Source organism: Myotis nattereri (genome assembly GCF_964212035.1).
Source record: "Myotis nattereri genome assembly, chromosome: 4".
NCBI classification, from domain to species: domain Eukaryota; kingdom Metazoa; phylum Chordata; class Mammalia; order Chiroptera; family Vespertilionidae; genus Myotis; species Myotis nattereri.
Window position 1 is genome coordinate 83,545,080 of NC_138079.1, and position 24,051 is coordinate 83,569,130.

General features: G+C 44.0%; 1 protein-coding gene across 1 annotated transcript in view; it reads right to left on the bottom strand.

Annotated features, from left to right (window-relative positions):
• LOC308517641 (general transcription factor II-I repeat domain-containing protein 2) overlaps positions 1 to 24,051 on the bottom strand; it is a 46,144-nt gene that overhangs the window by 12,061 nt on the left and 10,032 nt on the right. The window contains exons 4-10 of the mRNA XM_081088868.1: positions 18,452 to 18,571; positions 16,287 to 16,470; positions 15,926 to 15,954; positions 14,228 to 14,282; positions 13,651 to 13,694; positions 6,568 to 6,645; positions 2,729 to 2,785 (exon numbers count right to left, since the gene is read on the bottom strand). Coding sequence (XP_080944994.1) covers positions 2,729 to 2,785; positions 6,568 to 6,645; positions 13,651 to 13,694; positions 14,228 to 14,282; positions 15,926 to 15,954; positions 16,287 to 16,470; positions 18,452 to 18,571 — 567 coding nt within the window. The remainder of the gene's footprint in view (positions 1 to 2,728; positions 2,786 to 6,567; positions 6,646 to 13,650; positions 13,695 to 14,227; positions 14,283 to 15,925; positions 15,955 to 16,286; positions 16,471 to 18,451; positions 18,572 to 24,051) is intronic.

Below are 24,051 nucleotides of genomic sequence, written 5' to 3' on the forward strand. Positions count from 1 at the left end.
CGAGTCTTTAGGGACCCAGACTCAAACGGGAGAAGCAGGACCGCCTGGCTTCGGTCAGAGCGAGTGCAGCTTTCTCTCCGAGCTTTGCAGCGGGTGCTGGGACTCAGAGAGGCAGAGCCCCTGGGGACAGGACTGAGAGCTGCCATAACTGCTCTCTCCGGCCCACCCTGTTGATCCTGTGCGACCCGCCCCGCCCAAGCCCTGCACAGAGGCATTTGCCGGATAGCCTCAGGCAAACGCCAGATTAGCACCTCCCTAGAGGACAGAAGTTCTCTCACTGCAGACACAGCTGATTCTCATAGCCACTTGGCCTGGAGGTCAAACCCTCCCTGGAATTAGCTACAACAATCAAGATTTAACTATAAGACCACGAACAAAGACCACTAGGGGGTGCACCAAGGAAGCATAACAAAATGCGGAGACAAAGAAACAGGACAAAACTGTCAATGGAAGATCTAGAGTTCAGAACCACACTTTTAAGGTCTCTCAAGAACTGTTTAGAAGCCGCCGATAAACTTAATGAGATCTACAAGAAAACTAATGAGACCCTCGATGTTATATTGGGGAACCAACTAGAAATTAAGCATACACTGACTGAAATAAAGAATATTATACAGACTCCCGACAGCAGAACAGAGGAGCGCAAGAATCAAGTCAATGATTTGAAAGGCGAGGAAGCAAAAAACACCCAACCGGAAAAGCAAAATGAAAAAAGAATCCAAAAATGCGAGGATAGTGTAAGGAGCCTCTGGGACAGCTTCAGGCGTACCAACATCAGAATTATAGGGGTGCCAGAAGATGAGAGAGAGCAAGATATTGAAAATCTATTTGAAGAAATAATGACAGAAAACTTCCCTCACCTGGTGAAAGAAATGGACTTACAGGTCCAAGAAGCGCGGAGAACCCCAAACAAAAGGAATCCAAAGAGGACAACACCAAGACACATCATAATTAAAATGCCAAGAGCAAAAGATAAAGAGAGAATCTTAAAAACAGCAAGAGAAAGAAACTCAGTTACCTACAAGGGAATACCCATACGACTGTCAGCTGATTTCTCAACAGAAACTTTGCAGGCCAGAAGGGAATGGCAAGAAATATTCAAAGTGATGAATACCAAGAACCTACAACCAAGATTACTTTATCCAGCAAAGCTATCATTCAGAATTGAAGGTCAGATAAAGAGCTTCACAGATAAGGAAAAGCTAAAGGAGTTCATCACCACCAAACCAGGATTATATGAAATGCTGAAAGGTATCCTTTAAGAAGAGGAAGAGGAAGAAAAAGGTAAAGATACAAATTATGAACAACAAATATGCATCTATCAACAAGTGAATCTAAGAATCAAGTGAATAAATAATCCGATGAACAGAATGAACTGGTGATTATAATAGAATCAGGGACATAGAAAGGGAATGGACTGACTATTCTTGGGGGGGAAAGGGGTGTGGGAGATGTGGGAAGAGACTGGACAAAAATCGTGCACCTATGGATGAGGACAGTGGGTGGGGAGTGAGGGCGGAGGGTGGGGCGGGAACTGGGAGGAGGGGAGTTATGGGGGGAAAAAAGAGGAACAAATGTAAGAATCTGAACAATAAAGATTTAATTAAAAAAAAAAAGAATATGTTTGTACCTACTGGGTATAGCATTTAAACAAACATTGAACAATAAAACCAAACAGTTACCCCAATAAATTTAATTTTAAATTAGTTTTACTAAAATATTTTGCCACGTTGAAAAAAACCCACAAAAGCGCTGGCCCCTGTGGCTCAGTGGTTAAGAGTGTGGCCTGTGCACTGAAGGCTCGTGGCTGTGATTTCTAGTCAAGGGCTTGTACCTGGGTTGCAGGTTCCATCCAGGGCCCCCTGGTGGGGCATGTGTGGGAGGCAACCAATAGATGTGTGTCTTTCTATTTCTTTTACTCTTGCCCCATTCCCTTCCTTCTACTCTTTCTAAAAATTAATAAAAAAAAATATCCTTGGGTGAGGATTCACAAAACAAAAAAAAAAAGAATTTCCTAAAATACTTTTCGGCTCAGTTCAAAAAAACCTGGGCATGCCCATCCAAAAGACAAAATGAAATAAGACCACAAATGGCACCAGTGTCAAGTTTTCTTACCACTTAACTTCTGCATCCAGGTGCATTAAGCAAAACCACATTTTACACAAGTAAAAGAGTGGGAGAGTCCTTAAGATGACATTTTAGGACTAGAACCCAGCCAGCTCTCTAAAAAAGCATGCCAGGAAGTCCCCTTCTTTATTTTCATACACGTGTGTTCTTTGTAAAATACTGTAAACTAAAACACACACACACACACACACACACTCACACACACACACACACACTCACACACACACACACACTCACACACACACACACACTCACACACTCACACACACACACTCACACACACACACACACTCACACACTCACTCACACACACACTCACACACACACACACTCACACACACACTCACACACACACTCACACACACACTCACACACACATACACTCACACACACACACTCACTCACACACACACACACACACACACTCACACACACACTCTCACACACACACTCTCACACACACACTCACACACACACACACTCACACACACACTCACACACACACACACACACACTCACACACACACACACTCACACACACACACTCACACACACTCACACACACACACACACACGAAATTAAATGCTTTGTGTTTCTAACCTTCCATTGGCAACTGCATTTCTATTACTTCCTTGATCGCAGAAGAATGATGGCTTTCTGAAAGGAAAGCAAACAATATGTAAAAAAACTGGAAATACAAAAAGAAAAATCATTTAAGATAATGCAAATAATTCCAGATCCGCCCAGGGCTGTACAGTACATGGAATATTTTGACTCCTTGTACAGTGACCCTTTCTTTACATTTTTTCATTGTTCCTTTATTTGTCCTTTGGGAAATTTTCAAACATACATAACAGAGATGGTATAATGAAGCCACGTGCCCATCCCCCATTGCCAAGAGTCATCAACTCCTGTGCCCTGTTCCCTCTGTGCCCACCCCACCCCACCCCAACCCCGCTGGTGATTCAAAGTAAATCCCAGATATGGTAGAATTCAACGTGCAAATACTGTGTAGGTACCAGTAAGACAACAACTCTCTGCCTTCAGCATCACTCCAATATCATGATGACGCCCCAGGTGAACAATTATTCTTTATCATCATCTCACATCTAGTCATTGTTCAACTTTTCTTAATTGTCTCAGAACCCTGTTTTTCTAAAAAGAGCTTTTATTTTGAACTAATTTTAAACTTACAGAGAAATTGCAAGAATAAAACACAACAAAGATCTGTATACCCTTTACTCAGATAACATGTTAACGTTTTATCACTTCCTTTATCATTTGTAATCTTTCCCATTCCTCCCCCCAATCTATTGATATGGTGTGTGTATGTGTATATATATACATATATTCCCCCACCCCAACCATTTGAAAGAAAGTTACATACACCATGGCTCTGTATCTCTAAACACTTTAGTGATTATTTCCTAAGAATAGGGATATTCTCTTATATGATCACAGCATAGTTATAAAAATCACAGCATTTAACATTGAGGCAATACTTTTACTTACTATCATTTGTATTCCCATTTTTTAAATTTTTTTTTTTTTTCAGAGAGGAAGAGAGAGGGAGAGACAGAAACATCAAAGATGAGAATCAGAATCATTGATTGGCTGCCTCCTGCATGGCCCACACTGGGGATCGAGCCCGCAACCTAGGCATGTGCCCTCGGCCGGAATCGAACCTGGGACCCTTTAGTCCGCAGGCTGACGCTGTATCCACTGAGCCAAACCGACCAGGGCTCGTATTCGCATTTGGTCAGTTGCCCCAAATGTCCTTTGTAGCTCTTCCCCGTTCCGTAAAGGATCCAGGGTGTGATCAGGATGGTTTTGTTGTCATGTCTCTTTAGTCTCCTTTATGGAACAGTTCCATAGTCTGTGTTTGATATTTATGGCATTGCCATTTTTTAAGACTAGAAACCCCTCTCCCTCATTCCCTCACAATAGATGTTCCTCATTTTGAGCCTGTCTGATGTTTCTTCATGATAGGATTCAAGTTTTGCATTTTGGGCCAGAATACTGCCTAGATGATGGGCTATCCTTCTCAGGGTATCACATCTGGAGGCATATGCTGTCTGCTACAGACTGAATATCTGTGTTTCCCCCAAATTCATATGTCAAAATCTTAACCCCCATGTGATGGTACTTGGAGGTGGGGCCTTTCCGAAGTGATTAGGTCATGGGGGTGGGGCCATCAGGATTGGCATTAGTGCCAGGGACTCCCTTGGAGGACCCCATGGGAGGACACATTGAGAAGATCATCTACGAACCAGGAGGTGGGTCCTCACCAGACACTGGACCTGCCAGCACCTTGACCTTGGACTTTCTAGCCTCCAGAGCTGTGAGAAATAAATGCCTGTTGCTTCTAAGACCCCCATTCTATGGATTCTGTTATAGCAGCCCAGACCAACTAAGAGTTCATATGTCTCTCTCTGGTGATGTGAATTTTGATCATCTGATAAAGGTATTTTTTGATGTTTCCAATGTAAGATTACTGTTTTTTTCCTCACTTTTGCAACTGGCCAACAGCCTGTGGGGAGAAACTTTAAGATCACATAAGTATTCCACTCCTAAATTTCTCTCTAGATTTAGCATCCACCTGAAGATATTTTTGCCACTGATTTTCAGTGGGAGGGAGGAGGTGGGGAAAGAGAGACACATCAATTGGTTGCCTCCTGCACATACCCCATGGGGCTGCAACTGAGGTATGTGCCCTTGACTGGGAGTTGAACCCAAGACCCTTTGGTCCGCAGGCTAACGCTCTAACCACTGAGAAAAACCGGCTAGGGCTGATGATTCCTTCTTGATCCAATCTTTTATTATAATGGTTACAAATGGACTTTCCAATTCCTGCCATCAGTGATTATTTGGCATTCAACAGGAAGCAGTAATTGTCTTTTCGAAGTTGGTTTGCTTAAATCAGGATCCCAACAAAGCCCACACATTGCATTTGGTTGAAATGTCTTTTACTATAAAACAGGTTTCTCTCCATTTAAAAAAACCTTGCAATTATTTGATGAAGAAATTAGCATATGCCCTAGCTGGTTTGGCTCGGTGGATGGAGTATCAGCCTGCAGACTGAAGGGTCTTGGGTTCGATTCTGGTCAAGGGCACATGCCCGGGTTGTGGGCTCGATCCCCAGTAGGGGGTGTGCAGGAGGCAGCCGATCAATGATTCTCTCTCATCATTGATGTTTCTATCTCTCTCTCCTCCCTTCCTCCCTGAAATCAATAAAAATATATTAGAAAAAGAAATCAGCACGTCTTGTCGAGCTTCTACCACTTTGGCATTTACTGCCTGCGACCTTGGAGTGCTGTTTTCCTGTTTCTGTATCTCCCACATTTCCTGAAAATTGGTAGGTAAATCTAAAGACTGCATCAGAGGTAGGTTTGATTTTGGAAGGCAAGAATCCCGAAGGAGTACTTCTTACTAGATCCCTCCTGGAGGCACATAATATCTGGTTACCTCTACTTTATGAGGTTAACATTGGACTAGTGAGTGAGTTAGAACCTGTCAGCCTGATCTACTCGTGATAAAATCCTATTGACATTTAACAATTGGTTTTAATGGCCACTGGTGATTACAGCTGAGATGCACTGTTACATGAAGGGTTGCAAAAAGGGGACATCTTATGCTTCTTTATGTGAGAGAGACACATCGGTTGGTTGCTTCCCACACGTGGCTAGGGTTCAAGCCTGCAACCGAGGAATGTGCCCTTGGCTGTAATCAAACCCAGGATCCTCTATCCACTGAGCCAAACCAGCTAGGGCCCCAAAATTCTTATAAGTAAAAATAGAGAGGGAGGGGAGAATCCAGCAATACTTTATTTGCAAGGCAAATTACTGAATCCCAATACATTTTGATTTTTATTATCAGTGACTCTACTAATCAATATTTCTGTGCCAGCAACAACAACAAAAGCATCTCTTTTATGCTTTTCTTATATTTTTTTCCTCATTGTGAAGTACATACATGGGCACAGAACTAAGTGATATCAAGTTTTTCTTCCAATGAAGAAACCTGTCACATTATCACTATCCAGTGTGTGATGACTAACACTGTGGGGCTTTAATTTCCATTCTCAAGACTGAAACCAGAGCAAATGAGGTCAGAATGGAAGACTCCTCACATATTTCAAGTTGGACACTCACAGCCAACAGTGTTGTAGGAGGGCCCACGGCCTGATGACAGTGTTGACCTTTAGTTTATTTGCCAGTTCTGCAATTACCTGAAGAAAGCTTTTTTCCTCTTTCCAGCCTCTTGCCCATGCTTGGTCATACTGGAAGGAAGGAGCAGGAGGGAGGCTGTGGCAACAGGGAGTGGGCGGAGAAAGGGCTATTGGGAAGACGGTGAGGGGCAGCCCACACAGGTGGGTGGCAATTATAATTTTTCATCCTGAATAACTTTGGGAGGAGAAAATGATTATAAAATAGTATTACCTTGCATATTATACGGATAGTAATTAGGATCCTCTGATTCTTTCTTGACTGACGCAGCTGCTACTTTCAGAGAAATGCCTTTGAATGCAATGGAAATGACAGAATTACATGTTAGGCCAAACCCACCAACACAGAAAGATGACCAGCTGATAGAACATCAGGGTTCTGTATCAATGAACACAGCAACATTATAATCAGCAAAAGAATTTGTAGCCCATCACTGTGAACAAATGGCTTATCCATATAAAAAATATAAATAACATATATATTATATATGTCAATATGTAAGGAAAGAAGGAAGGCGGGAGAGACAGATGAAGGAAGGGATGGAGGGAGGAAAGATGGGAAGGAGAGAGAGATCTACTGTGGGGGAAATGTCCTGTTTTAAGAAGGCTGAATATATGCGTGCATTTACGTGAAATACGTAAACATTCTTCTGCACGGGGATCTGATAGGTACATATAATCTTAACCCACTACAATGAAATGGACTTGAAAACCTGGAGAAACCACATTAGTAAAACCAAAAGCTTTTATCAGCGAAAGGTGTGGTAGATTGGCAAAACAGCCACAATATGCGCCCATCCTGTATGCACACCTGTTTGCAATGAGACTTGCCCGCTCCTGTTCTCTTGAAGTGGGGTCACTTCTTCCCCCTTTCAAGCTGGGCCTGGCCACGTGACTTGCGTTGGCCAATGGGACACAGCAGAGTCCTGAAAGCGTGTGCATGGGAGCCTGCTGTTGGTGGAGTTCAGTGGCCCTGTGAACACGCCTGGGCTGGCCTCCTGGAGGCTGGGAGGGGAGTGGGGTCTAGTTCTCCCGGCTGAGACCTCAGACCCAGGAGCCAGGCCTCCCAGGCGATGCAGCCCGCCGCGCCAGCCCAGACAAGAAGCAATGCCAGGCCAACAGACAGAATTGTGACAAAATGGAATCACTGAGCCACTAAGTTTTGGTGCCTTTTAATACAGCAGAAGGTAACGGCTACCGAATTACACATGCAAGTTTACCACGAATGTGAATAACATCAAAAGCAAAAATGTGGCACGGCTCAGGCTTCCCTGTTTAGCATCAATTGACAAGCTCTGAGGGCCTTTTGAAAGGTAATGGCTGTTGGTGTAAGGACAGTGAGACTGGATATTTAAAGTGCGAGTAGCTCAGTTGCGCATCATTCCTGTAGGCCAAGGTTGCAGGTTCAGTCCCTGGTCAGGGCACATACAAGAAGCAACCAGTGAGTGCATAAATAAGTGGAATAGCAAACCGATGTTTCTCTTTCTCTCTCTTTCCCTCAAATTAATCAATAAAAAGTTAAAATGTGATTATCAAAAAGGAAAACTTGTTAGGACAACCGAGGAACAGAATGGGCAGGGCTGATGGCCATATTAGTGAAATGTTAGATTAAGTTGAGGAATTTGCTCAGAAATGGGACAAAAAGGTAAGTTGATGGAAAGATCAAAGGAAAGTTGACTAAGGGAGGTCCACTTAAGCATAAAAAAGAAAAAAGGAAAATGCCATTTACGTGCTTATTTGTACATGATGTGAAAGAATTTTCACCAATGGGTGAAAAGTTGTTGCCACCTCAGATGGGGGAGGGATTGGAGGTGTGCAGGGAGTCTTAGGGGGATGGAATTGTGAAAGGAAAGAGTGAAAGGGTGAAAAGGGATTTTTCTTATTACTCTTATAAATCTGAGTTTTTAAAAATCTGAACATGCCCCAGCCAATTTGGCTCAGTGGGTAGAGCATCAGCCTGTGGACCAAAGGGTCCCAGGTTCGATTCTAGTCAAGGGCATGTACCTTGGTTGCAGGCTCCTCCCCAGCCCTGGCCCTGGTCAAGGCTCCTGCAGGAGGCAACCAACCGATGTGTTTCTCTCACATCAATGTTTCTCTCTGTCTTTCCCTCTCTCTTCCACTCTCTCTAAAAATCAATGGGAAAATATCTTCAGGTGAGGATTAACAACAACAAACAAAGAAAAAAATAAATAAAGGTGATTAAATGTTTAAAAAAATTTAAACATATATAGCTTTTGTAATATTTTATAATAAAATTTTAATCAAAGTACACATTCCAGGTTGATTAGGCACTAAAGTCCTTACTAACTGAAACAACTGATGAACAAGCGACAGCTGGGCTGTCAGGGAAACAATTTCTTTTTCATCCAGGCAATTGAAACCAGATTGGACAGCGCAGAATTTGTTTGACATGCTAATGAGACAGATTTACCGCTGTCTTTCCTCGTAGTGAAAGAAAGAGAGGGGGAGGGAGAGGAAGGAAAGGGAGAGACAGAGAAAGGAATTCAAAATTCAAAATCAGCGAAACATTTGTTCTGTGTACACAAATATCAAGAGAAATAGGCCGATTGATGGCCAGCTCCCGAAGCTGGTGGGCAGCTGGAAGCAACTGTATTGCATCATGAAATCCACAGCAGAATTCATTCATTGGGACCATATTTTGGTTTAAACAGAACCACATCTCCAAAGAAAGGCCTCAACTAGACGCCTGTTTTAAAGCGGGAGGGACATGCTCACGCCCAACAGCTGTGAGGGAGGCGAGGGAGGTCTAGGTTTGGATCTGAGAGCGGGACCCTGGGAGAGCGGACCACTCCCTCTGCCCCCACTTGTCGTCTTTCTAAGTGGGGGCTGCAGGCAGAACATATCTGTGCCTTGAAAAGCACTCGAGGCTAAGATTAAGTGGGTGAGAGTTGAAGGCATGTCATGTGTAAGTGAGATTAAGACCACAGCTGAATGCTGCTCGGCGGAGATCAACAGCTCATTCCTCTTCACTGACTTGTTGGTTTTACCTACAATAACAAAGGTGGACAAGCACCGATGTAGGGAGTGGCTCTAGAGCAGCCGTGGGCAAACTATGCCCGCCCGCGGGCCGGATCCGCCCATTTGAAATGAATAAAACTATTGAAAAAAAAGACCATACCCTTTTATGTAATGATGTTTACTTTGAATTTATATTAGTTCACACAAACACTCCATCCATGCTTTTGTTCCGCCCTCAGGTCCAGTTTAAGAACCCATTGTGGCCCTCGAGTCAAAAAGTTTGCCCACCCCTGCTCTAGAGTTAAGCCTCGGATTGACCTGTGGCAAAGCCACAAACAAGTCCCAGCTTAGAGGGTAGAGCCCTCTTAGCATAATTAAGCTTGACCTTATGGCTGCCCCCTAGCCTTCCTAGGTAGCTAATGGGCTTTGGGAGGTGCAGCAAGTGCTCTCAAAACAAGTGAAACTCACAAGAACATTGTACCGATGTTGACCACTACCTTGTTTTTTCTCTGACTATAAAATAAAGCCTCAGCTTGCTGGCTGGATCCTTCTCTGTGGCCTCATCCAGGCACGGGAGATCCACCGAGCCCCAGCTGTATTCTCTTCATCTGTCTTTCCTTTAATCCTTCACCGCCACTCCCCCCCCACCCCCCACTCAGGCTCACCAAACCCTTGGCTGTGCTGGCATGGCACACACCATTACTTTTCAGACTCTGTCATTGAAGGTGGAGCTTCTACTAAGCACATATTTACATGTGACTGGGAGGGACACAGCCCCTGTAGCTGTGGAGGGGAGACCCGTGGGTGTAACAAGGAGACTGGTCCACTCATGTCCGGGTTCCCCTGGTGCCTGGGGGCGGCGAGGATAAGCCACACCTGGAAGCTTTATGGCGCTGGTGCTCTGCCTCCTGTTCTATCTGTGGCAGGTCTCTATTTTCCCTTTGTCTACATCTTTTCTTCTTAGTATTGACTAGTGCTTTTCTTTTGGATTATCTTAGATTTAATTTTAACTTCACATTCTGAAACTGTTTCATATTCTAGGTTGCTTTTGTGAGCATTGCTAAATTATAGTTTTAGTCTTTTATAACCAGCTGGTGTCATTTTTATCTTTTTGAGGTCTGAATGTTATGAACTTGATTATTTGGGGTTTTCCGACCTTTCCACGAGGGCTCTCATCGATGTTTCTAACCGTCTATCCCTCTCTCTTCCTCTCTCTCTAAAAATCAGCAAAAACATGTATTTTTTTAAAAAGTGGAAAGGTCAACCCAGCTGGTATGGCTCAGTGATTGAGCATCAACCTATGAACCTGGAGCCCACAGTTTAATTCCTGGTCGGGGCACATGCATGGGTTGTGGGCTTGATCCCCAGTGGGGGGCGTGCAGAAGGCATTCTATCAATGATTCTCTTTCATCATTGATGTTTCTATCTCTCTCTCCCTCTCCCTTCCTCTCTGAAATAAAGAGAGAGAGAGAGAGAGAGAGAGAGAGAGAGAGAGAGAAAGAGAGAGAGTGAGAGAGAGAAACTAAGGAGAAAATAAATAAATAGGACTACATCAAAATAAAACACTTCTGCACAATAAAAGAAACCATCAATAAAACAAGAGAGCCCAGTGCATGGGAGAACATATTTGCCAATGTTGTATCTCTGATAAGGGTTTAATCTCCAAAATTTACAGGGAACGCATACAACTTAACAAAAAGAAGGTAAACAATTCAATCAAAAAATGGGCAAAGGACCTAAATAGACACTTTTCTAAAGGAAATACAGAAGGCCAAGAGAAATATGAAAACATGCTCAAAGTCACTAATCATCTGAGAGATGCAAATCAAAACAACAGTGAGGTACCACCTCACACCTGTTAGAATGGCTATCAACAAATCAACAAACGACAAGAGCTGGAGAGGATGTGGAGAAAAAGGAACCCTCGTGCACTGCTGGTGGGAATGCAGACTGGTGCAGCCACTGTGGAAAACAGTATGGAGTTTCCTCAAAAAACTAAAAATGGAACTCCCATTTGACCCAGTGATCCCACTTCTAGGAATATATCTTAAGAAATCAGAAACACCAGTCAGAAAGGAGATATGCACCCCTATGTTCATAGCAGCACAATTTACAATAGCTAAGATTTGGAAACAGCCTAAGTGCCCATCAACAGATGAGTGGATTAAAAAATGATGGTACATCTACATAATGAAATATTATGCTGTTGTAACAAAGAAGGAACTCTTACCATGTGCAACAGCATGGATGGACCTGGAGAGCATTATGCTAAGCAAAATAAGCCAGTTGGAGAAAGATAGATATCACATGATCTCACTTCACTCATTTGTGGAATATGATTTGAACTGATGAACAAAAATAGAGCCAGAAGCATCGAACAGACCATCAAACCTCAGAGGGAAGGCAGGGGAGGGTGTGTGTGGGAGGGTACGATATCAATCAAAGGACTTGTATGCTTGTATATAAGCATAACCAATGGACACAGACAGTATGAGGGCATGTGCTGGGGAGTGGGAGTGCCTGGGGAGAAGTTAGTGGGGGGGAAAGGAGACATGTAATACTTTAAACTATAAAGAATTTAAATTTAAAAAATAATGTCACCATAACTGGTTTGGCTCAGCAGATAGAGCATCAGCCTGTGGACTGAGGGTCCCGGGTTCGATTCAGATCAAGGGCAAATGCTGGGGTTGTGGGCTCAATCCCCAGTGGGGGGCTTGCAGGAGGTAGCCAATCAATGATTCTCTCTCATCATTGATGTTTCTCTCTTTCTCCCTCTCCCTTCCTCCCTAAAATCAATAAAAAATATATTTTAAAAAAATGTCTTCACCAGCCATGAATAAAACCAAAAATCTACATTAAAAAAAAACAACCATTGATGAGATCCCTACTGGGGATCGAGCCCATAACCTGGGCATGTGTCCTGACTAGGAATCAAACTTGTGACCTCTTGGTTCATGGATTGATGCTCAACCACTGAGCCACACTGACTGGGCTGACCTTTCCACTTCTAATACTTTCAATATTTTCCCATCTCTTAATTAAATATTTGAGTTTTTAAGAAATTCTGTTTTTTTGCCCTGACCTGTTTGGCTCAGTGGCTAGAGCGTCGGCCTGTGGACTGAAGAGTCCCAGGTTCGATTCGGTCAAGGGCATGTACCTTGGTTGCGGGCACATCCCCAGTAGGGGGTGTGCAGGAGGCAGCTGATTGATGTTTCTCTCTCATGGATGTTTCTAACTCTCTATCCCTCTCCCTTCCTCTCTGTAAAAAATCAATAAAATATATTTTTTTAAAAAGAAATTCTATTTTTTTTTTAATATATTTTATTGATTTTCCACAGAGAGGAAGGGAGAGAGATAGAGAGTTAGAAACATCGATGAGAGAGAAACATCGATCAGTTCCCACTGGGAACGTGCCCGCAACCCAGGTACATGCCCTTGACCGGAATCGAACCTGGGACCCTTCAGTCCGCAGGCCGACGCTCTATCCACTGAGCCAAACCGGTTTCGGCAAAAGAAAGAAATTCTATTTTTAACCTTTTAACATTTCCCCTCTAATCATTTACTGCATTAGAAGGCTCTTTTCTAGATATTTGAGTAAAATATGATGATTCTGCAAATAAGGTCCCATTTGAGGTTAATTAGTGCCCTAAACCCCATATTTTGGTTGATTCTTTCAGTTTTCTGCATAGACAATCATGTCATCTACGACCAAACAGTTTTATTTCTTCCTTCCCAATCAGTATACCTTTTATTTCCCTTTCTTGCCTTACTGTAGGAGCTAGGACTCCGGTATGAAGGTGAAAAGGAGTGATGACAGGGTATAGCCCTGCCTTGTTCCTGCGCTTCGGGGGAAAGATTCTAGTTTCTCACCATTGAGTATAATGTTAGTTGTATTTTTTTTTTTTTTTGTAGATCTTAAAAAATCAAACCAAGTAAGTTTCCCTCTCTTCTTAGTTTACTCAGAGTCCCATATGGTTTTTTTTCAGTTCCTCTTTTATTTATTTATTATTTTTCAGCTGTTGTTTTTTTTTAATTGCTTAAAGTATTACAAAGAGTATTACATATGTCTCCTTTTCCCCCCGCCCTTGACAATCCCCTGGCCTCCCCTACCCCCCAGTGTCTTATGTCCATTGGTTATGCTTATATGCATGCATATAAGTCCTTTGATTGATCTCTTACCCCCCCCCCCTTCAGCCCCCCTATCCTCCTCGGCCTTCCCACTGCAGTTCCCATATGTTTTTTTTTTAAGTAAAACAAAAGAAAGGTGTCAAATGATAACCTGCTAAACATTGGATTCTAAAAGCATCGGTATACATACCGGAATCTTCCATGGGTTCCATTTTCACATGGATGGGGCCACCACTGAAAGGAGAAGGGAACCCTGGTCAAGACGGGCGGTGAGGACTGCCCACAGGTGTCTGGACCCCTGAGCTACAACCCCCACATCTCCATGCTGCCGAAGCCCCTTCCCACGCCAAACTGAGAGCAAAACTGCCACAAGTTTAACATTAACATTCTTAATGGTTTGTTACAAAATCAAATGTGTTAACTGACTGTAGCGATAGAATCCCAAACATCTTACAGAATAAAGAATATACAGCTGACTCTTGAACACTTGGGGGTTAGGAGCACCGACCTGCCACACAGTCGAAATCTGAATATAACATATGTCGGCCCTCCACATACGCGTATTCCCAGCTGCAGGTTAAAAACACAGGTGCCCCTTAACAGCACGGTCTGAACTGTGCTGGCCCGCTAGCGGCATAAGAAGAGCCATGTGGTTCAAACCCATGCTGTTCAAGGGTCAGCTGTATAACAAAATAAGGAAGGCTTTCCAGTCTAAAAAGGATCACTTTGGGGTTAGATGTGGGTTGTATTTTTTATTGATCCCTTACCTTTCCCTTGACAGTGACATTGCTCTCTCAGCATCTGTTACCACCCCAGGCCCACCTGTGCAGGAGTGAAAAGACACACATTAGCCCCTTTCTGCATCTTGAAATATGACAACATTCAAAGACATATAAAATGAGCCCGGCTGGTGTGGCTCAGTGGTTGAGCATCACCTATGAACCAGGAGGTCACAGTTGGATTCCCGGCCAGTGCACATGCCCAGTTGCGGGTTCAATCCCCAGTAGGGGAGTGCAGGAGGGAGCCAATCAATGATTCACTCTCATCATTGATGTTTCCCTCTCTCTCTCCCTCTTCCTTCCTCTCTGAAATCAATAAAAAATATATTTTTTAAAAGGCATATATAAAATGAAAGCCAATACAGAGAGAACAGAACTCTCATCTCCAAGTCAGTGGAGGGAAGAGACTATCTCAAACCTGACCCCATGTTCGGGGGCCATTCGTGTGGGCAGGATGGGGGCCGAGGAGCAGACCGGAGCTGGAGCACAGGTGTGGATCCCATGTTGCTGCTCACCAGCTGGGTGACCTCCAACAACTTACTAAACCGCCCTGTGCCTCAGTTTCCTCATCTGAAATGGTGGCTGGGTGAGAACACATGCAAAGTGCTTAAAACAGTGCCTGGCACAGTGTAAGCACTAAATAGCCTCTAATGAAAATACAAGTCATCTGGCACAACAACCTCCTGTCACCTGCCGCCCTCACCTTCAAGTCCCTCCTTTGAGGAGTCCAGGAGCTCGCACTGTTCCAGGAACAGACTTTGCTCCGTGAGTCACCTATGCTCAGAAGAACCACCTCACGGTGTGCCTTCTGAACTGTGTGTATCCCACCCTACGCCCCCTTGGGCCATCCCTACCTATGCAGTCTCAGTATGACATCCTCTTTAGATCTGATCTCTCACATACAGCTATGGTTTCCAATTACATTCAGAATAATAATCTGAGAATATAAGAAGTAAGCATAAGTTGATCTCTAAACACTTCTGCTAAATTATTATTATATTTTTGGTCCCCTCAGAATCCCAAGTTCAGGAGATTATAAGGGGTTCTTGGTTGCCAAATGCGGCCTCAGACACCCTTCCCCATTGATTTCTGTGTGGTCACATGGCATGGGCTTCCTGGAGGAACCGTCTGTGGACACCCTGCTTGACCCCCGCGTCTCCATGAAGCCCTTCCAATCACACAATTCTCACCCCTTTGCAGGGCTCTCAGAGATTTCCTCCCGCCATCCTGAGAGCACAGGCCACACCCGGCTCCCTGCTGGACAGTCTCATCCCTCCTCCTAGACTGAGTTTCAGGAGCATGGGAGCAATCACACATCCCAGACCCACTCCTGAGCCCAGCCATGCCTGGCCCGTGGCTGTGGTCAAAGACCAGGAGGGGACCCACGCCCCTCACAGTGCTGTGCACCAGACAACGGGGGTCTACTGCTGTCTGAGGTCTGGGTGCAGAAACTCCCCAGCAGGTGAGCTGCGAGGAGGGTGGTGTCTCCGCTTTCTAGGCAGGGTGTGTCTCTCCCTGAGCTGTACACCTGCACACACCATGACCACCCGCCCTGCCATGTCAGAGGCCGTCTCCTCAGTGAGAACGAACAAGCTTTAGATCGTGCCGAACTCGAATTTTAACTAGAAAAGCAGAACTGATTTAGCAGCCAAGGGCAGTCACTAAGTATGAGAAGCTGTCACTTACCTTGGGGATCTGCCGGGCCTAGGAAAGGTCTGCAAGAAAACCAACACTATTACCCAACGTGAACATACAAGAAAGTCAGATTAAACAGCTGAACAATAACTTCTAATGTAACAGAACATAATGAACTGACTGAAATGAAGCTCTCAGCTTACCTTCAAATACAGTGGGGCCTTGACTTACGAGTTTAATTCGTTCCAAGACCGGGCTCGTTAAGGAGCTCATTAACTCAAATTACTCTGTCCACTCAATGCAAAAAATCGGCGGAGAGACAGCTGGTATCTCAAAAAACTCGTTAGTCGGGACACTCGTAAGTCAAGGTCCCACTGTATACTAACTGCTGCGAGGGGACAGAGCCTGTCACCTGTTTATGGTGAATGAAATCCCGGCTTTGTTCTCCAAAATCCACTTCAGAGTTTCAAGATCATAGTTCTCCGGGTGCTGAAAGGCAACACCTTCTGGAAGCCCCTCAACTCCAACAGCCGACTGATCTCGCAGCATCTTCTCATACGGAACAGGCACCATTGCTATGGTTCCTAAGGCTTTTCCTAGGAGAAGAGGCAAGATGATTTTAAATGGCAGGCGCGTACCACCCCTACCGGCCAATTTCATTTAGTGTAATAAGCACAGGTGTGACATCATTTGAAGATACATTAGAAGCAGACGGTACCCTATTTCTTTATATCGGAAATTAGAAAAATGACCAACCAAAGGGCCAAAATAAAATATTTATAATATTTAAACCTTCATAAAAGAAAGAGAAAAGAATAGGTCTTTATCTCCATTCTCTTAGAAGATGTGCAATTTGGGGTGCTCGGTCTGGCACACCCAGGGCTGAGAGAGCACACGTGGTTACACAGGCTGCTGGATAGAGCCTCCACTCAAAGTGTAGCTGTCCCTGTGTCACACCAAACAAGTCAGGCCAACTTGCCTGTGGAAGTTACAAGGTCAACATGGCCTCATGTCACCATTGGGGCCGTGTATCTTTCTACACTGGCCCGCCAGCCCAGAGGTGCTGGAGCCCCATTTCTCATAGACAAATGGAGCCTGAGATTCCAGGATCCCTTGTGCTGGGGGTCCCCAAAGTCAAGTGCTCACAGGGACCTGCAGGTCGATAAATGTGTGCAGCTGTCTAGGAATGATAAACAAGGCCCTAAGATGCTAAGGTGCTTATATTGCAAATAAGTATATAAAACCTGTATAGTACTTGGTTAGCTAGCTTTTTTGTTTGTTTGTTTGTTAATCCTCACCCGAGGATATTTTTCCCATTGATTTTTAGAGAGAGTGGAAGAAAGGAAGAGAAGGGGGAGAAACATCGATATGAGAGAGACACATTGATGGTTGCCTCCCATATGAGCCCTGGCTGGGACTGGAGCTTGAACCTGCAACCCAAGTATGTGCCCTTGACCAGGAATTGAACCTGAGACCCTTTGGTGCAGGGGCCGACACTCTATCCACTGAGCCATGCTGGCCAGAGCTCGTTATCTAGCTTTTTTTTTTATTTATTTAAACATTTATTAGTCACTTTATAAAGTCAATTCATACAGAGTACTTCTTGTGATGTTCACAACCACCTTGTGATTTTAATAAACCAGATATAATTCTCACAATGGAGAAGAAAAGAAAAAGTCAGAAATTAACTTCAATGGTGGTACCAAAACTGGAACCAAGTTTTTGTTGTTTTGTTTTAAATTCTGAATATTGCCGAAACCGGTTTGGCTCAATGGATAGGGCGTCGGCCTGCAGACTGAAAGGTCCCGGGTTCGATTCCGGTCAAGGGCATGTACCTGGGTTGCGGGCAAATCCCCAGTAGGAGATGTGCAGGAGGCAGCTGATCAATGTTTCTCTCTCATCGATGTTTCTAGCTCTCTATCTCTCTCCCTTCCTCTCTGTAAAAAATCAATAAAATATATTTAAATTCTGAATATTAATTGTGAAAGGCCGAGTCGTCGCGGGGCCTACGTGGGCCAGCCGCCGGGCCCCATGAGGCACAGCCTGACCATGCTGCTGGCGGCCTCGGGCACCGACTCCCCGGCCCATGGCGGGAGCCCGGCGCAGGCCGCCACCCGCCCGCTGCCCCTGGACCAGACCCACGCGGCAGCGGCAGCGGCTGGGCCCGTTATCTAGCTTTTTAAGACACTGTGTAGATGTGGAAAGATGTGGGTAGGTTAGGGTTAGGGTTAGGGTTAGGGTTAGGGTTAGGGTTAGGGAGAGGCTGGTGACCAAAGCAACAATAAAAACCTTTAATAACTGGGTTGGCCAAGGAGTAGGGGGGAGCATCTGGGGGCCCCCCCAAATGGGAGCCAACACTGAAGTCTGATCAATCCAGAGGTTTCGATGGACCAGAAGAAACCAAGTTGTCTTCTGTAAGAAAACCTGAGCTGGTACTTAATTAAGGACGGCTCTTCGTTTGATCAGAATGTGGATGTTCAGATGTTAGAAACCATCTAAATAATCACACCATAAGATGACCTAACACTCCACAGTGAACTATTCGGAGAATGAATGCTTCACATGAATGCACTTTACCATAACATAAGCAGAAGTAGTCCTCCACTGCTTTCCTGAGTATTTCCGTTTCTCCCGAGTTGAGCTGCATCCCTTTCCCAGGGCTCAGGGGTTTGGTCTCAGGCAGGCCTTCTGCAGCGCCTGTGAACGAGTCATCGGCACAGTCAGTACCCAGCATTTGTGCCGTGCACGTCCTTAATCTCTATACTTCTGGCATAAGGAAAGGGAAAAGAGTAATAGACATAAAACAAGATCTTTGTTTATTTAAATAAAAATAAGAATAAGCTACTTAGGATGATCAGGATAATATAACATGATGAGCATTTTTTAAATGCATCTATTGCTAAAGAATTTTAAGTGATTCATCACACAAGGAAATAGTAGTAGATCAAAGGAAATTATTTTCAAGCAGACATGGTGTTTGTTATAGTTATATTTGCTATCAGTCATTGTGTAGGATGACCCTCACCACTGCACACGTTCAGGACCAGCTAGGTCCCTATCCTCCCTGCAACCAACCCCCTACAGCTGCTATTCCAAAAGTTTTGAAACCGGTGGTTTTAATCAGGGCTAGTCAGGAGACAGAAACCGCATGTTAATTTGAACGGGGAAGTGTAGTAAGATTCATTAACTAGCAACAAGGGGTTGACTACTAAGGGGTAATGAGAACTCAACACACAGCAGCTTGGCGTGGGAGTAGCCCTACTGCTGCTGAGGAAGGAGCCCATCAGGAAGAGATCCTGTGGATCAGGAAGAGAGATGCAGAGCTCTGGGGCGGATGCAGCCATGGCCTGTCCGAGAGTGGGAAGTGGCCTGGGGTGCAGCAAGCTGGAGCCAGCCAGCAGGGACCCACCCTCTGGAGGTGCTGAAACCATGGGCCAGTTGCCCCCAGGGGCCTGCAAGGCTCGCTGGGTGTTGCAAAGAAGCTGCCCTCCGGGATGCTGGTGGAACTCCGAAACCACCTGCGGGGGATGCCAACAGAACTAGCTGGGAAGCCACTCTCTGGGGCGCTGGAGGGCCTCCCCAGGAAACTGCCTGGGGCGGGGGGGAGTGGAGAGGTGTGCCGCTGATTCACTGGGAAGCCTCCTTCTGGAACTTTCTAAGACTTCTGTGAGACTTGCTGGGAAGCCAGCAGGGGTGCCGATGGAGCTGACTGGACGCTGAGTGCGGCAGGGGAGCTACTGGGAATCCCAACTGCTGCTGGTCGCCAGGGGCTGCAGGCCCAGCAGGCGGGAACCCTGCGGTATCAGGAAGAGATGCTCCTTCCCCAGGGCAGCTCCCTGATCTCTTCTCCCCATCCAGCTGCCCAAGGACGATGCTTACAGGGCCCAGCTCCAGCTCCAGGAAGGGCAGAGAAGGACAGACTCTGAGAGCAATAACCTGACAGCTGTCACACAGCGATGTCTTGAGCTAGAGAGGCCCATACAATAGAGTCATGTCCTAAGGTCGAATGTAAAGCAAGAACTGTGGCCAGGCAAAATTATACCTGAACACCCTCAGTCATCCATTAGGTCCAGAGTATAGAGTTCTGTGTATACAACTCTGCAAAGCAATGCTTATGCACATTTACATGTTAGAACCAGCCAACGAGGCCCAAAGCAGGAAGCAGTTGAAAACCTAGGTGTGTTTGGTCACTGAAACAGTTCTGGCTCACAGGTGAAGAGGGAACAGAGTGGCAGAGAAGCGAGAATACTTCCTACGGAGTTCACTCTGGGGGCCAGGAGACAATGGGCCAGGTCCCGCACACTGCCTGCCTGGCTCTGCGTGACCTGTGAGCTAAAAACGGTTTTATATTTTGAAATGGTTAAGAGAGTTTGAAAGCAGAGAATCATTCATGACACATAAAAATCATATGAAATTTGAAGTTCAAATTTCAGGGTCTGTAACCAAGGCTTTCTTGGCCATGCTCAGTCCTTGGCCTATTACCCAGTTTTGCTTTCCCACCACAATAGCAAGCAGAGTGGCTGCAACAGACTGTAATACCCCACAGAGACTAACCTATGTCCTCTCTGCCCCATTAAAGAAAAGGTTTGCCAATTCCTGGTTTACTCTGTATTGTTTCCTATTAAGCACCTATAGCGCAAATATAGGTTGTGTCTAAATTTCTGTTGCTTTGAGTATTCAATTAGTGAATGAACACTTATACCATAGGGAGTTGGTTGCTAATTTCAGAGGGGAGGTAAATGTGTTGTTGCTTTTTTGCTATTTCACGGTAATTTTTCCTCACTTCCATGACAACTTCTAAAGAAACAAACATCACCTATTCAAGAATCACACCCAATGTTCCAGTTCCAGTAATGGCAGAGAAGTGTGTACTTGCTAGTCACAGTGATAGGCTCAGGAACAAATACTAAAACCAAGTATCTGAAGGCACTAAAGCACAACCCAAACCAGGCAGAGACTTTGAAGAAAGGGAAGCTTACACAGATGGAGATTCTCGCTGAGCTGGCTACTCAAATCTATGTCACATGTCAGGGCTGCCACTGTGGCCAGAAACTGATGGGGAAATCCTGGAACGGAGTGAGTCACAGAGGTGGGGGACCCAATGTCTTCATAGAAATTTCCCTCGAATTCTTGATTGGCCCAACTGTGTCAGCATAGGGTGAGACTTTAAGGAAAAAGCAACAAGCTAAAGGGCTGAGCAGAGATTTAAACAGCTGTGTGGTGCTAGAAAGACAGAGTTTAGAATTCAAGTTCTGCTAAGTTAGAGAAGCTTGATAAACGCCTGTGAAACTAATGGGTGCACCCCAGGAGTAAGGGCCACACTCCAAGACTGAGAATGATGCCGTAGGGCAGTGATGGCGAACCTTTTGAGCTCGGCGTGTCAGCATTTTGAAAAACCCTAACTTAACTCTGGTGCCGTGTCACATATAGAAATATTTGATCTTTGCAACCATAGTAAAACAAAGACTTATATTTTTGATACTTATTTTATATATTTAAATGCCATTTAACAAAGAAAGATCAACCAAAGAAATGAGTTCGTGTGTCACCTCTGACACGCGTGTCATAGGTTCGCCATCACTGCCGTAGGACACGGAGCTAAATGTACACTGGCTCCCCACACAGTCAAGGTGACCTGCCAGTAATTTCACTGCCTTCCAAAAAAGGAGAGCAAGACTAGCAGACTTTTATAACATATCATACACAATACCCAGTATAAAATAATGAATTAGTAGAAATATGAACAAGCAGGAAAATGTGATCCATGATGAAGAGAAAGAAAAAAAATAGAAGCAGGACCCCTAAACCCAGATGTTGAAATGATCAGATAAGGACTTAAAATAACTGCTATAAATATATTTAAGAATTTTCAGGGGAGCTGAAAAAATGGGTGAGTTTATGGGGAATCCCTAAAGAGAAATGAAAATGCCAACTAAAAAGAAAGAGAGAGAGGAGGAAATAGAATTCTAGAAGTAAAAAATGATCGGAGATGAACTTTTCACAGGATGGACTTAACAACAACACACCGTTGAAGAGACAATCAATGTCCTCAAAAAAGGTAATAGAAACAATTCAATCTAAAGCTTGAAAAGAAAAAAGAAAAAAAAAGGGAACAGAGCCTTACTGACCTGCGGGACATCAAATTTTCTTCTACATGTGTGAATGAGGAAGACACGGATCAGAATAAATATTTGAAGAGATAATGGCCAAAATGTCCATAATTGATGGTAACCACAAATAGACATATCATGGACAAATTGCCGAAAACCAAAGATTAAACAACCCAAGGGAAACAACACATTACCTTCAGAAGAACAAAAGTTAGGATTCTAACCTGACTTTGTATCTAAAACAATGGAAGCCTGAAGGCAATAAATAAAACTTTTAAAGGGCTGAAAGAAAAAACTGTCAATCTAGAATTCCATACCAAGTAAATGCATTCTTCAAAAACAAAAGCAGGAGAGTGATGTTGGCAATATGGCAGATGAAGAAGCAACAGCAAATTAACAAAATAGAGACCAGAACATCTCTGTGAGAACTCCACCGAACAGCTGAGAAGCCACAGCACCTAAGCCAGTGGTTCTCAACCTTCCTAATGCCGCGACCCTTTAATACAGTTCATGTTGTGGTGACCCCCAACCATAAAATTATTTTTGCTGCTACTTCATAACTGTAATGTTGCTACTGTTATGAATTGTCATGTAGATATCTGATATGCAGGATGTATTTTCATTGGTACAAATTGAACATAATTAAAGCATAGTGATTAATCACAAAAACAATATGTAATTACATATGTGTTTTCCGATGGTCTTAGGCGACCCCTGTGAAAGGGTCATTGGACCCCCAAAGGGGTCGCGACCCACATGGTTGAGAACCGCTGACCTAACCCACTGTAAAACCAAGAAAGGATTCCAGTAGACGGGGTAGGAAAATTCCTGGCATTTGGTGTGTCTATTTGTGCTTTGCACCGCGTAGTTGCAGAGCAACTGGGAGGAAACCCCCATGCTGGGGCTCCTCCTTTGGGATGGAAACAAAAGAGTGGACCCTGTGGCCAACATTCTGGCTTGTCTGGGGGCTGCAGGAGGAAGAGGTTTCTGTCTTGTCTCACTCCAAGCACTGATGGGATCTGCACTACGGTTTTATAGCTGCTGAAAGCGCGTCAGCATGTTAGAGCTGCAGTTCTGTTGGCAGACACCAGGGGGAGAAAGATACTTAAAAAGGTTAGGGAGGTCCGAGAACAGCCAGCACTATTATCCGGGAAGGTCTTCCCCTGCACAGAGCCAGTATGCAAAGCCTGGGAGGGGTGGTTGTTTTTTGAAATGCCCAAATTCCAGAAAAGAAATTACAAGGCATACACTGAAACAGGCCCAATCAAAGGAACAAAATAAAAATCCAGAACAATCCTAAAGAAATGCAGATCTCTGGACTGCCTGACAAGGAATTCAAAATAACTGTCGTAATGTCATAACACAAAGATGCTCAATGAGCTGAAAGAGAATACATACGGACAACTAAATGGTACATGAACAAAATGAGAATACTGACAAATATGGAAACTATAAAAAGAACCAAACGGAAATTATGAAGCTGAAAAATACAATAATTGAACTGAAAAATTAATTAGAGGTGTTCAACAGCCTACTTGATCAGGCAGAAGAATAAACAAACTCAAAAACAAGTCTTTGAAGTCATCGAGTTAGAGGAGCAAAAAGAAAAAAAATGAAAACAAAGTGAAGAAAGGATAAAGAACTATGGGATATTATGCTATCTTCAAGACTCACTTTAGATTTAAGGACATATATAGACTGAATATGAAAGGATGGAAAAAGATATTACATGCAAATGATAACCAAAAGAGATGCAAAAGGTAATGGCAATGCAAGTGGTAGCCAGGAATGGCTTAAATGATGTGCTAAGATATAAATTAGGTCTTGATAAATTTAAAAAGATTAAAATCACATTGAGTAGATTTTTAGAACACAATAAAATGTAATTAGAAACAAAAACAAATAAACAAACAAAAAGTCCCCAAATATTAAGAAATTAAGGCACATGCTCCTAAGAAAATATGGGTCAAAATCATTTACTAGGGTTATTAGAAAATATTTTTAACTAAATGATAGTAAAAGCACAATATTCAAAGTCTTTGGAATACAGCTAAAGCAGAATCTAAA